Source organism: Apteryx mantelli, chromosome 1, assembly GCF_036417845.1.
Source record: "Apteryx mantelli isolate bAptMan1 chromosome 1, bAptMan1.hap1, whole genome shotgun sequence".
Taxonomy (NCBI): Eukaryota; Metazoa; Chordata; class Aves; order Apterygiformes; family Apterygidae; genus Apteryx; species Apteryx mantelli.
The window spans coordinates 97,123,626-97,141,262 of NC_089978.1; the positions used below are offsets into that span (position 1 = coordinate 97,123,626).

At 36.8% G+C, this 17,637-nt stretch overlaps 1 protein-coding gene across 5 annotated transcripts in view; it reads right to left on the reverse strand.

Moving 5' to 3' along the window:
- The window catches only part of CASK (calcium/calmodulin dependent serine protein kinase), a 235,665-nt gene that overhangs the window by 125,807 nt on the left and 92,221 nt on the right, over positions 1 to 17,637 (reverse strand). For all 5 annotated transcript variants that reach the window (XM_067297866.1, XM_013941692.2, XM_067297852.1 and 2 more), the window contains exons 3-5: positions 14,913 to 15,018; positions 6,304 to 6,381; positions 1,506 to 1,578 (exon numbers count right to left, since the gene is read on the reverse strand). In XM_067297866.1, the coding sequence (XP_067153967.1) occupies positions 1,506 to 1,578; positions 6,304 to 6,381; positions 14,913 to 15,018 (257 nt within the window). The remainder of the gene's footprint in view (positions 1 to 1,505; positions 1,579 to 6,303; positions 6,382 to 14,912; positions 15,019 to 17,637) is intronic.

The window sequence follows — 17,637 nt, forward strand, 5'->3', positions numbered from 1 at the left end:
GTCAAGATTAAACATTATCTGGTGTGTGTGTGTGTGTGTGTGTGTGTGTGTGTGTGTGTATAAAGTCACGTTCACTTCAGACAGAAAAACTAAAAATTTGTACTCACTCATGTAATCAAACAGTTTTATTTCCAAAGGAGGGTATTTAATAAAAAAACATTGTTTTTAAAGTTTAAACCTAGATAAGCTGCAAAATAAATTCCTGTTCTACTAAATGAGGCCCTTGAAACTGAAATTTATTTTTGTTGAAGAACATGGTCCAACAAAAACAGATGTAGCTTTCAGGATGCCAAAGCAATGTAAAGATTTTGTTCATTCTAAAATTCTCATGTGGTGTCAAACATGTCCTATGTAAACTGTTAAAAGAACCTAGAACCTTCAAGACAAAACAAGACCAGACATTCAATCAGTGACTAAGAGGATGCCTTTAGAAGCTCTTGCTGTAAGAAATGACCCAAACTTTTAAGATACCAAACAAACTTAAAACAAAACTCTACTATGTGGAATGATTTTCTTAGTTTTGGAGGGAAAGGGAAAAAAAAAGGAAAGAAAAAAGGAACTGGTGAAAGGTCTACAATGCCTGCATACTTGAGACCAAATGACTGCTTAAAAGTAAACCATCAGTTCAATGCCCATAGAGATCACCTGTAGGATGCATGAAGCATACCTCACCCTCTCTGTCGTCTCTGTTCACTAGAACCTGAGCTTCATTTCTCAGAATGCACCATCAGTCCTCGTTAGATTTTTCATTAATTGCTATTGTACTTGACTCAATTTGGACAGAAACAAACTCTTCCAGAAACCAAGCTGGAACAGCTATCTCAGAGACTGACATTTACAAGGAATATGTATTCAAATTCAAGAGAGTCAAACCCAAATGGTTAGATTAAAACTCCCAACTATTTCCATTACAGTACAGTACCATAAATATTCAAGAAAATAGTACAAAAATCACTAACTCAAAGACTGTATGTACATAAACTTCTTAAAGACTGTATTTCTCCTCCCAAACTTGATTGTATTAGAGAAGTTTTCAATATAATAAATGTCTGGAAACTGTTGGCAAAAGTAGGTAATACTATGAATATTGTAGCATTTAAGCATGAACACACCTCTCTGGAGGTTTAGTTTGGCTGAATATTGTCATTATGCTGTCAAAATGATGTCATTAATCCACCAATACCAGTTTAATTTACGCAATTAATTTATACCAACAAGAAAAGAAATGTAAGCAGATATCATACGAACATTCAAAATTTAGAAATCAAATCGACTTTCAGAGTAAGCTGCAGTCAAATGCATATGTACCTCCTAAATGTTCCTTCTTGACAGAATTAGCCATAGACTTTAATTTCACATGACACAATAAAAGTAAGCACATACATTCAATAGATAGGGTTCCCATAAATACTGTTCCCATCTTCCTCTAAATTACAAAAGTTATCAAAATTTGGGTAGCTCGTATTATTATGGTGAGGGGAGGGAAAAAAAAAAAAAAGCCTTACCTTCACATCCCTGTGAATTATGTTATTATCATGACAGTAACGCAGAGCTTCCAATATCTGTCTCATGTAATGACTGTGAAAACCAAACATATCATACATGACAAACCTGCAGGAAAAGTTATTATACACGTACAACAAACCAAGTTTTAAGAGTCCAACTGTATAAAGGACCAATTTCCTATTAGAAATATACTTAATGCAGTAGCATGGGGGCTGTGTTTATAATAATGAATAATAAAAATCTAAAGTTTGAGGGCTATTCTGATTGAAGCTGAAGGAAAATTATGGAAGAAAATCTGTATTTTCTATTATGTAAAGGTTTGAAATATTCAATAATTTTGTTTCACATGACGAAAACCCCAGGAACTCTCAAATTTTTTTTATAATGAAACATAGAAAGGAAAAAATGACTATGGGTGCTTGATAGATGTAGGAGGGACAGAATCAAGACTTTGACTTGCCTGAGGCGGATGAAAGACCAACTTCTTTCCCCCCGTGCATCTAAAGAAGCCCCTAACAGACTACTGACTATATTAGGATCATCTCTCTACCTCTCTTGTTGACACTCTTCTACCATGTACAGTAAACTGTCATTGGGCTACTAATGCACATGCACAGAATTGTATACTGGTAAAAAGATTTTGTTTCTGGCCAAAAGAAATTTTGCATGAAAAATCTATAACCAATTCTGCTTTTTACTCAGAATGACACAATAGAATTTTTAAATGGAAAATTCACATACTTACAAATTTACTATAAAACAGAAGTTATTATTAGAAAAGATATGGTCTTGAAGTTTTATTTTTTATTGTGAAAATCACTTATTTCCACTTATTGCAAGATGACAAAGAATGTTGTTGTTGAATGATACACAGAAAATCTATAAGTGAAGAAGGAATGATACAAAAAACTAAATGATAATGGAAAACTGATAATGAAAGTAAAAAGGATAATATCTTCTATTAAAACAATTTTATTATGGAATAATTCTGCAAAGGCAGAGTTCCCTGGGAAAAAAATGATAGGATCGCAGAATCATTGAGGATGGAAGGGTCCTCTGGAGATAATCTAGTCCAACCCCCCTGCTCAAATCAAGGTCAACTAGATCAGGTTGCTCAGGACCATGTCCAGTTGGGTTTTGTCTGTGTCCAGGAATGGAGACTCCACAACCTCTCTGAGCTAACTTCTCCAGTGTTCAATCACCCTCCCCCCACCTCCCAAAAAGTGTAGATGGAATTTCCTGACCTTCAGTTTGTGCCTATTGCCTCTCTTTCTGTCACTGAGCATCACTGAGAAGCGTAACAGTCCCAGCTCGCACAGCCTCCCCTTTTTGAGAGATGTGCTAATCATTTTATAATCTTTGTGGCCCTACGCTGAACTCGCTCCAGTATATCCACATCTCTCTTGCATTGGAAAGCCCAGAACTGGACACCAGCACTCCAAACATGGTCTCACCAGGGCTGAGTAGAGGGGAAGGGTCACCTCCTTCAAGCCTGCTGGCAATGCTCTGCCTAAGGGTTCAGTGAGTCCAGTATAGGGCCACCGGAGCATCTCTTATATGAGGAGAGGCCAAGAGAGATGCGACTGTTCAGCCTGGAGAAGAGAAGGCTCAGGGGGGAAATTTACCAATGCTTATAAATATCTGATGGCAGGATATCAAGAGGATGGAGCCAGACTCTGCTCAGTGGTGTAACAGTACAAGATGCAATGGGCACAAACTGAAACATAGGAAATTCCATCTGAACATAGGAAAACACTTCTTTACTGTTAGGTTAGGTAAATATTGGAGCAGGTTGCCAGAGAGCTTGTGGAGTCTCCTTCCTTGGAGATACTCAAGACCCAACTGGACATGATCCTGGACAACCCGCTCTAGCCTACCCTGCTTGAGCAGGGCAGGTTGGACCAGATAATCTCCAGAGGTCCCTTCCAACCTCAACTATTCTGTGCCATAATGAATTTTGTAGAATCAGTTTAAAAACTGGAAAGCTTCCTCCTTTGTAACTATCTGAAGAAAGTTAAAAAGGTTAGGCTTGACTATAATTTGGTATGCATATACTTCATAAGATATTAATGTTCTCTTGCATGTAGTAAGTTTCTAGGTTAGTCATAAGTTCTGAATTTTTTTGCTTGTGTATATTGTTTATCTTTACCAATGACCTTGAAGAGGAGACAGAATGCATCCTCATCAAGTTTTTGGATGACACCAAGCTGTGGATCCAGTCCATATATCTGAGAGCAGGGCTGCCCTCAGAAGGTTCTAGACAGACTGAAGGAATGGGCCAACAAGAACCTCATAAAATTCAGCTAGGACAAATGCAAAGTCCTGCACTTGGAACAGACTAACCCCTTCTCCCCTTTGATGAGAGGCTAAGGGAAACAGGATTGGCCTAGAAAAGAGAAAGCTTAGGGGAGACCTAATAGAAACCTCTTCTTAGGTATTGAAAAGCTAACGAGAAGATGAAGCCAAGCTGTTAACTGAGCCACAGTGGTCATAAATTGAAAGAGGGGAGGTTCCAGCTGGATATAGATAAACAGGTTACTGCCCAGGAAGGCTGTAGAATCTCCATCCTTGGAGGCTTTCTAGACCCAAGTGGAAAAAGCCTTGAGCAAGAGGATCCAAATTCAAGGATGACCCTGCTTTCAGCAGGAGGTTGAACTACAGTCCCCTGATATCTCTTCCAACATGGATTCTATAATGCTATAAATCTACAATGTCTGGAAAAACAAACACAGGAACTCATGGGCTTTGGGCTCAATTATAATGCCACTAGGACTGATGAAAGTCCTGCATCAGTAAACGCAAATGCATTTTTTTTTACGTCCAGTCTCATAATTTTCTTTTTCATTAATGTTTCTGTGGACATCTAATCACTTTCTTAATTTCACATTAAAATTGAACTTTACTTTAAACACCTCCTAACACAAGATGATTTAACCTCATCTGATGGTCTCTGCTGGCTTGCTTTCTCCTCTTGCATCATATAAAAAACCCACTGAAGAATTTAATTGACTAGAATGCTACAATCAATGTCTTGGATTTAAAAGAGAAGAAAAAAAATATTCTGTATCATCAAGTTGGATACAAAACTGAAAACAAAGAACTTCCATTTTGCAACAAACTGAGCAAAAATAACCTGATATAGACAAAGAAATGACTATTGATAATTGATTTTGGCCTGTTTGAAGTTCTCTTCGCTGAAACCTAGGTTGCTAGTTGCCATCTTCATTCTGTAACTCAGGTTACTGTCAACGTTACTTGTAGAAACTTGATTAATTAGGGAGGCAGGGCTCCTATTCTACTTTTACCCCTCTGATCCAGCAAAACTTTTCCTCAGTATGTCAGTTAGCCTTTGCTAGACTACTGCCATTAAGATAAGAATTTCTTTCAGCTTAAGATCACCCACCTGCTGAAAATGCACCCTTCCACTGTATTTGACATCCTTCCTGCATACACATTCTCAATCCTTCTAATTATTCTGCCACCAATCTCTCAGATAACCAAATCAGCTCCATACTTACGGCTTCTCTTATGCCCAAACCCCACTCCATATTTCTTTGTACCTCTTTCCTTCCCTAGTTCCTCTAATACCTACCTTGCATCTTTCATTTCTTCTCTCTGCCTTCTGGAACCTTTACTTAATTTCTTGTCCATTCTGTTTCTCCTAGACAATAACCTTCCCCCCCAACTCTTTCTGCTGCCACCTCCTGACACGCCTCAACCCTATCTCCCTCTTCTGTTTTCTCCTAAAGGTCATAGTCTCTCACTTGCTTCTCACCATAAAAGTAACATCCTTAAGTAATAACATTCTCTTCACCAGCAAAATTAATGACACCATTTTGTACAAGAATAGTAGATAACATAACTAGGAGGAATAAATGGATTTTCCATACCTCACAGAGGCACTCAAGTGATAGCGATATGTAAAGGAGAACCTGGTATATTCACTGAAACCAGGGCAAGTATTTTCTCAAAGTGTTAATTTTGTCAGACTATTCACAAATTCTCTCCCAGGATTTTCTTCAGTATGATTTAGGAAAAAGTCTCCCATCTGCATCTTTCAACATAATTTCCACTCCTTCTGGAATGATGCAGCCCATTACTTCTTCTGAGACCCCTCATTAAAAGGCACAGTATTTATTTTTCCTCCATGGTGTGTATGGAATCTCAGCTAACACAACATCAGATGATATAAAATCTGACTGAAATGATATAACCACCAAATCTGAGTTCTAGTGATACTTAAGGGAATTAAGCACTTAAAAAAAAAAGAATTTAATTTAACACTAGTTACATGGGGTTTTGTTGTCTTTTTATAATTTTATGTTCATTTTGATTTTAGTTCACCTGGTAAGTAAAAAGTTGAAGCGACCACATGGGAAGTGGTTGCTTAAAAACAAAACAAACAACTCACCCCTCAAAACACACCAAAAACCCCTCAAAACAACAACAAAACCAAAAAAACACCCTCAACCTAGCAAGACCAATAAAATTCACTCCTATCAGGTCAAGCCACTTAACACCACCATATGAGAGATCCATTAAAAGGCAAAGAAAGAGAACTAAATATTGAATGTAAGTATTAACAGTATTTTCTTCAATAATCCCATCCAAACACACAGCTAATAAATAACAAAATGCTCTGAAATTCTACTTTTAATTATGTTAATTACTGTAATAATCAGACTGCGGAAACAGGATTATTTATAATACTTCCACTTCTAGCTACCAGACTGTGTAACGATATATTCCATTCTCTCCCATTCATCCTGTGGGATTAGTTAAAATTATAATACATACCTGGCTACAGCCTCACTGTACACAAATCCAGCATCTGCTCTCTTCACAATTTCAAAACACAGATCTGCTCCATCCATACTGTAGGCAGAAGACAGGAAAAAAAAGCTTAAGACAGATAGCTACAACCACTTGCATAAAAATGCTCCAAAAATCTATTTATTCCACTTATATAAATCTCTCATAAATCTTATATAAAATACCCTGGATGCATGTATAACACATAATTAAGTAAAACAATATTCAATAGTTATAATCTAATAGAATGGGACTTACCACAGGTTATGTCCCTATTCTCATGTAACAGTGTTCTCAAAACTTTATTAGCAAAACCACACATTTCTTCTACTGCTTAAACTGCTCATTGAACAAAATGTGCATGACCAATGAAAATTGGTAGAAAACCAATGCCTTGTACAAGAAGGCTCTGCAAGTTAACAATTAATGCATGATATTACCTAAAGCATGTTCTCAGAAGCAACACAAGCACAACTCTACAATAAATGCTGTAGTTATACAAAAATCTTATTCAAACGGAATTTTAAATGGTGACTTTCAAAAAAAAAAAAAAAGAAAAAAAAAGAAACTTAACTGTTAATTGATACTTCATTCCTTTTCTCCCTAATTGCCTGTACTCTTCTGATAACTTAACTTCCCACTTTGGATAGTATAACATTTGTAGACTCGGGTATATTACTTTTATGGTCCTTAGGCTACAATCAGGCTACCATATGTCTACCAGAGAAGCTTGATGTAGCATAACCATCCTCCTTGTCTTTCCCCTCTAAGTAGCTTAAGGTAGATTTATATCTAAAAATGTTCACTGCTTGATGGGGCAAGGAAAGAGTTACAAGAGTTAACACGAACAATGAACTCACACTTTATAATTCAAATTTAACAAGGCACTTGCAAGAACGTTAATTTTAACTTCTGTCAGTTTCAGTCTCAACACCTTTTCTTTTTCCTCTCTACCAAAGACTCAAGGAGAAAAAGCAGACTTTGCAGGACATCTAGAAGGCCAACACTGTCAGGGTCTAAGAACATATGGAAAAAGTAGGTCACTGAGTACAGGAACCCTCAGATGTTCTCTGAGTAATTTTTCTTACTACCAGTTTATCTAACTGCCATGTTACTGCATGGATATTGCTACTAGAATCCATCTGAATTATTTCTCTCAAAGGAAATTGGAGACATTGTATCAAAGCAGGCAGTCTTTTATATAGTAAGATCATAAATTCATGTATTGCTGTATAGAAGCATTTTTGTAAGCTACCCAGAACCTCAGCATACAACCACTTTTACTTTGTGTTACATACCTTTAATGCAAAACTTCTGCTTATGTGGTCACAAATGATGTGCAGAAGCTTTAATTCCCAAATATTTTCCCCATACAAAATAAACTGCAGAAATCTATTATCCTAGGGACAGAATATTGACAGCTATAAAAAACTGGTGACCAAAAGAAATGCATATTCATTTAAGCGGGGGGCAAATTTCTCTAGGCCAGTTATTTGAGCACCTGGTATCATCTTCAGATATAACAAACCCTACAAATTGTGAAGCTACATTTTAAAACAATGTCAGGCCATCATCACATTTATATATCCCTCCATAGCTTTTTCTAGTAGTTTTTCTGTCTCGGCCAATTTCAGACAGTTACCCATACGCACAGCTGAGTATCACACAGACAGAGGTATACTATGCTATGCTATACATTGAACTGCATAGCAGCAACAGAGTCAGGTACAACGTTGAACTTAGTTGGAGAATCTTATGAAACTTTTTTCTACCTGGGGCTGCCAGAGCAAGAGTCAGTCTCATAAGAAACCCCAGAATATTCAGTGCATTTACAGAGTGAAATGCTCAGCAATATCATGACCACTTAAAAGACTTTTTTGCAGCAACTAAAAGGCTTGTGTGATGCAAGAACATTAAAGTCTTAAGATACTGATGAAATGCAAATTCAGGAAGTCTCAAGCCAACCTAAGGGTTATCAGCACTAGGCATGTGAAAAGTGCAAAAATTAAAAAACTGAGCTAAGTTAAAATCCATTAAAATAAGCACACAAGTTTTATATATATACATATATATATACACACAAATGCACACATACTGAAGACATCGCTAATGATGCAACAAGCAAGTTGGTAAAGTGATCCAGTTACAGCATTCAATTTCAGCATATGTATCAGCAGCTACCAGTAGAGGGCATTCATGGAAGCTTCATAAACTGACTCAAATAATTTAGGGTATTTACGCTGAAAGTGCCATCTAAAGCAGCTCTGAAGAGTAAAAGACTTCTTCACAGAACACAGCCACATCTGAATTATTTTGAGTATGAGTACCAACTACATCTCTCAATTTTCCATATCCTATTACTGATCTTCCCATATTTTTAGCAAGAGAACTGTGCCTAGGTCACAGCTCTCTGGATACAAGTTCTTATAGCTCTGATCAGTGCTATTATGCACCTGGAATGTTTTCTGCTATTCTGCACAAACCTGATGAAAATTTACAGCACCTTACAAGCTTACTCCTGAGTCACATTCAGTGTAGAAACCTGAATACCTGGGGCTAATAGTCACTCTGAGGAATAGCAGGTATACTGCAGAAGAGTTCTACATTTTTAATACTGGGGTATGATAGCACTGAATTTGCAAATGTAGCCTACTACTTAATTCAGTTTCATAAAGAATCATGAAGTTTGAGAAGGACTGCTTTAGGAAATTATTACTTCTTTTAAAAAAAATTAAGGCTTGACACATTGCTAGTAACTGAATTTACCGAATTTTGGACCATGTATGTTAAAAATCTGTACACAATGGCTTTTTTCCTTCAGTTTGAAAGTTGTTTCTATATGCTTGCCATCTTTATTTACTAGGAATAAACTGTCAGAAATGCAGAGCACTTCAAGAAAAGTTGAATACTATATCTTTGGAGCACTATAGTTTTCTCTGAAAATTAAAATCAAGAAGTATGGAACTCTTATTTCCTACATAAAGTCCACGCATCCACTGCTTAGCTCATTCCAGATAACTAAAAGATGTTCCTGAGTTTCCCCCCTCCTCAGCTGCTGGTTTGAAGGCATCCTTTCAACACTTTAAACTGAGACATTTTTAGAATTTTTTTGGCAGCCAAGAGATGAATTTTGGTGCTCTTCACAAACTAACTCATTCCATTTAGAGTAACAAGCAATGAACAAACTGCTCTGAATAATACATGAGCTCCGAATAATTCATAAATTACAGTTTAGATGATGAGCTTAGGAGAAAAGTAATTTTGAGTAGATATGCTTGGAAACAATTTTCTACTACTGCTTTCATACCAATGGTCCAACCTTATTAAACAGTTAAAAAGTAAAAAATAAACACACTTAAGAACACTGCTTTTGTGGTAATATAAAAGAACTACTGTACCTTATCTGAAATCTTTAGTACAGACTCTGATCTAACGTGCAACCTTAGAAAATTTCCACGTCAGCCAGTATCATGAGGCTATATAAATATACTCACTTTACAGTGATGATTTGTGAATTAGTTCATGTTTATATAAATTCTCAAAAATACAAGTATAGGAATTAACATATTATATTAGCTCCTACACATGAATTTTACTTAAAAGTGGGTTTTCTGAACTTTTGCTAAGAAAAAAAATGAAACTTTAAAATTAAGAAAACAAATCAACATCTTGTGATAAGCAGAGTTATAATTCATGCTGAAATTTCAATCCATCAGGGTCTTGACGCCTTGGTAATCCAACGCACTGAATTCCCAGCTTCTCTGCCAAATTTTGCTACTTAGAATAAAGCCAAGATGTCATCCAAGGCAAAAATCCTCTGACTGGTAAGTCTTACACTGCCTTGTCAACAAGAAAACACCCAAAGATTGTTCTTTAAGCCTCAAAACTAATGAACTCTGGTTTCCTATGAATTCCTGTCCATCAGATGGATGAAACCAACAGTTATTAGAACAAACTTGAGATGAAAACCTGGTATCTCTTTTCCACAAGCTTAAGTTATCTTTAAGCTCGCTAACATTTCAATCAGTAAGAAGTTCAAAGACTATCAGGGGACAAAAGAGAAACAGACATTCCCAAACCAAATAATTGCCAACACCTTGTTTCCACAGGAAATCAGGCTACAATATATTGGGCATGTGTAATACACTGAAAACCAAACAAAAATCCCCCCCCCATACACATTTACTCGTGCAAACATGAGTTTCATCATGCCAAAAATATCTGCCATTATGTCAAAGAGTTTGATGCTCAGGGTACTTAACAATTTGGTGGAATTTGTTTGCCTTAAGGCATTTAAAATTAGTCACTTCAGACTTTCTTTCAGTCCATAGAAAAAAAACAGCACAACCAGAGGTGTCTCAGATGTAGAGGTCTATAATTTTTAAACATCTAAAGTTATGACAGAGAATCTTTAACTTAATGACTTCTCTAAGTGAATTGTAAACTTTTCAGAATTGATTTGAAAGTCTTCCCTTGCACTGGATATTTTGGAAGTCTGGCCCAAACGTTAAATCTGAAAGCCTCTGAAACCTGCTTTCAGTAATCACAGCAACCTGTTTTGGGGTGTAAAAAATGTAGAATTTAGTTTTAGATTTTACTTTTAACAGTTAACTTAAAACTTGTTTTTATCCTAGATCAGGTAGTATGCAAGAATGAACAAATAAACCTACACGAGGGGAAAATACAGTGAAGTCATATAAAAGATGAAGGACTCCACAGTAAACTGCATTTCAAAATAAAATTAGAACTGGAGTCCTAACATAATGAAGTGAAATGATGAAAAAAAAGCAAGTTTCCACACCATAAACTAAGAAGCTCTGGTATTCCACAGTAAGTATATACTGTACGTAGCATTTCTTTTTTCTCCCTTTTTTTTTTAATGCTTGAACAAAGCAGCATGACTGAATGTATCAACTGTCATTTAAATGCTCATCAGCTTATGTCCACAATAAACCCAAGTAACTGCAACCATTTTAAATTACTGCTTTTGTGAATCTGCTATTTTAAAACTAAAGGATTTTTATATTTGTTAACTAGATTAAATTACAAAGATGTATATGTACAACTATGTAACCATATATACAGCCTAACTGGTAAATCTAAATAAGATCAATACATCTAATGTCCCAAGATATAAATTCCTCTTAGAATGCACTAAGAAAACTAGCACCACTGAAGTAAAGTGGTGAAAGAATACCCTGTGAATGAATAAGGTATTTGCAGTCTACTCACTACTCATGTATCTGAGCTCTTCAGCATTGCCAGTCCATGTACTTTGATTATGCTGAGGATAAACTGCATATAATGTACTCCAAGTCTAACATGTGGTTTTCAGATGCTTCAAATGTAATAGCTGCTTTGTTATACAAATATTGTTAATAAGTGACCCTTATCAAAGTGCTGTCTCATTGATAAAGAGCAATGGCCCTTAGACAAAAAGGGGTAAGAGACTATAGAAGCAAAAGCAGCAGTTATATACCAAACAGTATTCTATGTAAAACCAGTGCTTTCCCCACTTTATGTACAAGCTACAAAGCAAACTTTATCATGTGACAGGGACAGTATTGTCTAGAATAGCACATTACTAAACAAATACAAAAAAGCACATTTTTTCCCACACTTCATAAATGGAATTTTTAAACAGCATGGCAGTTCTACACCGTTTTGTTTTATGCAAGGTAAATCCTTTAGAAAGACTGGTTTCATGTATTTTGATGCTGTAAAATATACTTGAGTTACTAAAGCTAACTACACACGTGTACTTGGTAAAACACTTGTATTCAGTAAAAGTCACAGTTAACTCAAGACTAATCATAGATCACTTGACATACAGCTGTCAGCAAATTAACACCACAGAACAAGAAAGTAAATTGAGACTGTATGATAAAGACTGCATCTGGCCCTATCTGTACGACCTCTCAGGAGCCTCCAAGTAACCGCCTCCATCAGTGGAAAAGAGTTCATTGCCCTGTTAAAAACTTTTTTGGTGTGAAGCTTCAATGCTGCTGTTCATGTTCTTCGATACTTCTGTGAATTGTAACTTGATCTTTTTAAAGTTTATTTTAATGAAAAACTTTGAAATTGGGCATAACTATGCTTTTCCCTGAGCAGTACAGTCTCTCATTATTAGACATGCAATGCATTTGCTTATTTAACTTGTACCTTTTTGCAACAACAGATCTGGCAAAATATTCAGGGTCATTTTAGCAGCTGCTCTGTGTAGCTCACAGCTTATAAAACAGTAGTGGGCAGTGAAGTCAGTACATAAACTATGCTGATACTTAAGTTATACGACACCTACTTGCAGCTTCTAATACATAAGAAACGATGTAACATTTATGTGCAATTGACGACACAAAGTTTTAAGCTTGGTTGTTGGGTACGACACAGTACTTCTACATACTGGTCCTGAACCAGCTCTCATGCAAAGCAGCTGCCAGTCCACAAATACGCTTTCCATCAGCAGCTGGACATACGTCTCCTCTGCAGATCTGCCTTGTCTTCCCCCTTTGTGTCCTTTCAGAATAACTAGCCCCTAATAAAACATATTTATTACTGTAGACAAAACTTAGTTGCAAAGCAGTTAGGTTTCTGATAATAACAATATAAACAGAAAGCAACACAACAGAAAATAAGCTACTTAAATATGCATAGATGCTTCTCTACTAAACTGCAAGTTTCTTACAGCAGTTGTGATTATACACTATGCCACTAACCCAGAAACAGATCCGACCACACAGTCTTGCTCCACAGCAAATGGCAGTCTTCTGTTAAATCCTTTACCAAAGCATCCCCTCCAGTGTAACACCTTTTGCATCAATCACTTGTAAAGAACAGTGATAGAAAAATGACACTGTAGGAACATCTGTTCTCAAAATTTAATATGGAATATAAGGGTTGTGGCTGCAAAGTAATGTACAGGTCAGACAAGGCACACGCTGGACAGTAAAGAATTATTATCCTTCAGGTAATTCAGCCTCTTATTTCCTTCTTTCATGTGGCCTGAAGTCAGCTACAATATTTGTGTTGTAACCCTAATTGTTCAGACTTACTTTTTATGTATAACAATATAAATGATTATAGACTTGTCATTAAAAAATGATTACAGCTTTGGTCTCATATTTCTGAGCTACCACCATGGTAAAAAAAGAGGCAAAATCTTTTTTTTCCATTTCAAAATCTTATTAATTATCACTGTATGTCTCCTACAGCATACATAAATATTTCATAATAGGATAATTAAAGTCCCTTGGTCTACACTTTGGGATTTACAGAATAAAACAGAACACTAGAGTCAGTACTGAACTGAAACTTACAGAAAGGAGAGCATAAAACAATTATTTCACAAAATCATAATTTTATAAACTTATCTTAAAAAAAACAACAAAACACACACACACCAGAAAAGTTTCAAGCAACAACTTTTTACATTACATCTCTTTGCCATTACCACTTAACTCTCTACCTCACTGGTAAAACTAACGCATGAGAATTATTTTCTAAGTACTTGTCTGAAGCCAAATTCTTGATTCTCATGGAGGTGTCAATTCAACCTACCATACCGGCATGATGTGGCCAGTAATCATAAGGCAGGAAGATGGGGGAAAATTAAAGGTGTATAAACATATATGCCCAGACACACCATGAATATGTATAGGAGAATAGCAAAACGAGCTGATAAATGCAAAAAAGAGAAAGAAGATTGAACATGGAAAAATTTAAAGAAAGAACAAAGGCATTAATTTTGTTGCAGATATATTTACAGTATTTTTCCAGGTGACTGAACAATTATGTCCTTTGCGGTACACACAGGAAAACTAGTGTTTAAAGGGAAGATGGAAAGTCACAAACTTTGAAAGACCCACAGAAGATGCACAAATTAGTGCTCCGCATGCCTGTTTTCCTCCTTCCCAGTTAGCTAAAGCTTAACTCAAGGAAGACTAGTAATTTTCCCTCAAAGGAGGAATGTGGAGCTTTGGGGGCTTCCTCCCTTATTTTGTTTCTCATTTTCAAGTAAAAATAGCTCTACACTGCTGAAAAGTCATGTTTTGTTCATCCTTCCATATTGTAATGGTGAAAAAATTTTTGTCTTAAAGCTTTCAAAACATATTTTTTGAACAAATGCATCTTTTTCACATGAAGTGAACGTGTATAATGAATTATAGGAATACTAGAATACTTTACATTCTTATCTAGTAAAGGAAAAGAAGTACTCAAACAAACAATTGTGTGTAAAAAAACCAAAAAACCAACACTTTACAACTGCAAAAGTACACCACCAGTCACCCAAGATGATGGCTACTAGGAAAAAGATTTTTAATTCTTATTCTGATGTACCATATTAGAGACATGGCAGCCAACAAACAGTAGATCTGTCCTTAAAAAAGAATGCTGTTAAGAAACACCATAATGTTAGCCACTCAGCCACTGTAATAGCTTTTTAGTTTGTGCCAACCTGTACGTGCCAGAAATAAATGCTTTCATAGCACTCAAGACTTTTGAGCTACGAAACAAGCAGGTGGAAGCAGACACACTTTAATGATTTTATTTAGCAAATAACAACAAAAAGGTAAAAATCAAAGAGAGAAACTTACAACTCAAAAACCATATAAAGCATTCCATCTGAGCTGTACGTCTCCAATAATTCAACAATATGAGGGTGCTTCAGCATGTGACAAATACTGGCTTCCCTCTTCAGATCTGTGGGAGATAATAAAGCAGCATATTAGCTGACTATTCAAGCTGTTGAATACATAAAAAAAAATAGAAATAAATAAAAAAGAAAAAATAGAAAATAAAACAATTAGAATACAATGTTTGGAAAGAGGCACACATCTGACAGTTCTAAAATATTCTTTAATCTTTGTAACACTAACAAGATGATATTTAATTAATCTCCTTCAGAGCTTAAGTGTGAATTAAATTAAACAACCTATATGAATCTCCAAATATAAAGACACAAAACTTAATACGCTTTCATGATTTGACCTGTTAATAAAAAGTCTTCTGGGTCATAACCTGAAAAGCTGTATGGTAATAAGTTCCTTTAATGCACATATGTAGACCACATCAAGATTTTCATGCTAAATATCCCACATCACTGTAAAATTACCCCTAAATACAAAAGATTCAGCCTTTCACTCCATTACAGTAAGCACTATTAAAATCAACACATACAGAATCACAGAACACCTGAGGCCAGAAGGCACCTCTGGAAGTCTGTAGTCCAACCCCCTGCTCAAGCAGGATCAACTAGAGCAGGTTGCCTAGGACCATGTCCAAATGTCTCCAAGGATGGAGACTCCACAACTTCTCTGGCCAACCCACTCCAGTGTTTGACCACCTTCTTAGTAAAAAAAAAAATTTCTCATGTAAAAAAAAAAAAAAAATTTAGTTGGAGGCCTGCAGCTAGCGGTGTCCCCCAGGGGTCAGTGCTGGGTCCAGTCTTGTTCAACTTCTTCATTGACCTGGATGAAGGGACAGAGTGCACCCTCAGCAAGTTTGCTGACGATACAAAACTGGGAGGAGTGGCGGATACCCCAGAGGGCTGTGCTGCCATTCAGAGAGACCTGGACAGGCTGGAGAGGTGGGCAGAGAGGAACCTCATGAAGTTCAACAAAGGCAAGTGCAGGGTCCTGCACCTGGGGAGGAATAACCCCAGGCACCAGTACAGGTTGGGGGTTGACCTGCTGGAAAGCACCTCTGCGGAGAAGGACCTGGGAGTGCTGGTGGACACCAAGTTAAGCATGAGGCAGCAATGTGCCCTGGCGGCCAAGAAGGCCAATGGTATCCTGGGGTGCATCAGGAAGAGTGTTGCCAGCAGGTCGAGGGAGGTGATCCTCCCCCTCTACTCAGCCCTGCTGAGGCCACATCTGGAGTACTGCGTCCAGTTTTGGGCTCCCCAGTACAAGAGGGATGTGGCACTACTGGAGCAAGTCCAGCGAAGGGCTACAAAGACGATTAGGGGACTGGAGCATCTCTCTTCTGAGGAAAGGCTGAGAGAGCTGGGCCTGTTTAGCTTGGAGAAGAGAAAGCTGAGAGGGGATCTTATTAATGTATACAAATATCTTAAGGGAGGGTGTCAAGAGGATGAGGCCAGACTCTTTTCAGTGGTGCCCAGCGACAGGACACAAGGCAACGGGCACAGACAGTTCCATCTGAATATGGGGAAAAACTTCTTCACTGTGAGGGTGACAGCACTGGAACAGGTTGCCCAGAGAGGTTGTGGAGTCTCCTTCTCTGGAGATATTCAAAACCTGCCTGGACGCGATCCTGTGCAACATGTTCTAGGTGACCCTGCTTGAGCAGGGGGGTTGGACTAGATGATCTCCAGAGGTCCCTTCCAACCTCAACCATTCTGTGATTCTGTAATTTATGAGATGACACTGACATTGATTTTAATCAACATGCATTAGCTTGGATCCTTGTTCTAAAGAAGAGATTGAAAAAAAGAAACAGTTGTGAATAAAGTAAGAGCAGAAGCCACTATGAAATCTCTCAAAGACTACGAGATTTTCTTTTTAATATCAAATGCTCTATATTTCTGAGCACAAATCAATCCTGTTTTATAGAAATGCAAAAAAGGGCTGTGCTGAATTAATTTTCTTTCCTCGTTTATTAGAAATATTGGAATATTTAGTATCTGTGTTACTTGCTCTTCCCTAAAGTGTTGTGGTTTTTTTGGTTTTGTTTTTTAAGTTTCACCATTAGCACTCTAGAAAAATTAGCAAAATCTAGAGAGCAGCCTCAATGATAATTTGGGAAGAGGGAAAATGTCAGTTTGTATTCTGAAGTAGATGTTTTAGTTTTCTACTTTCTTCTCATGTGATTTTTCATTTTTCAAGATTCACCTACATATGTGTTTATGGGAAAATATAAATTCTGTTTCTTTGTTTGAGAATACTTACCATACTATTGTGCTACACAATGAAGAAAGCTAAAACTTACTATTTTCATACATGCAATACCACATTTCTAACATGAATCAATAGCATTCAGGAAGGCAAGAAGTGACATGAACATTCTTTCATGTGAAAGCATTTAACAGGTTATGCAGATTATATTGCACTCTCAATCTGCTAGTCATTTTAGAAACTCAGAACAAATATACAGAATTTTGAAATAATTGCATTTCAATCCAAGGAAAGAATTATTTTCAGACACACAAGGAAGTGAAAGGGTGGGGGGGGTGGGGGAGGAGGAAAGGCAGAGATGGCACATATATTTCACTGTTTTCACTTTAAAAAGCCACATCACCATCTAAACAAGAATAAACGGGATAAATCCTTTACCCAGATTTAGTTAAATTTCAACTTCACA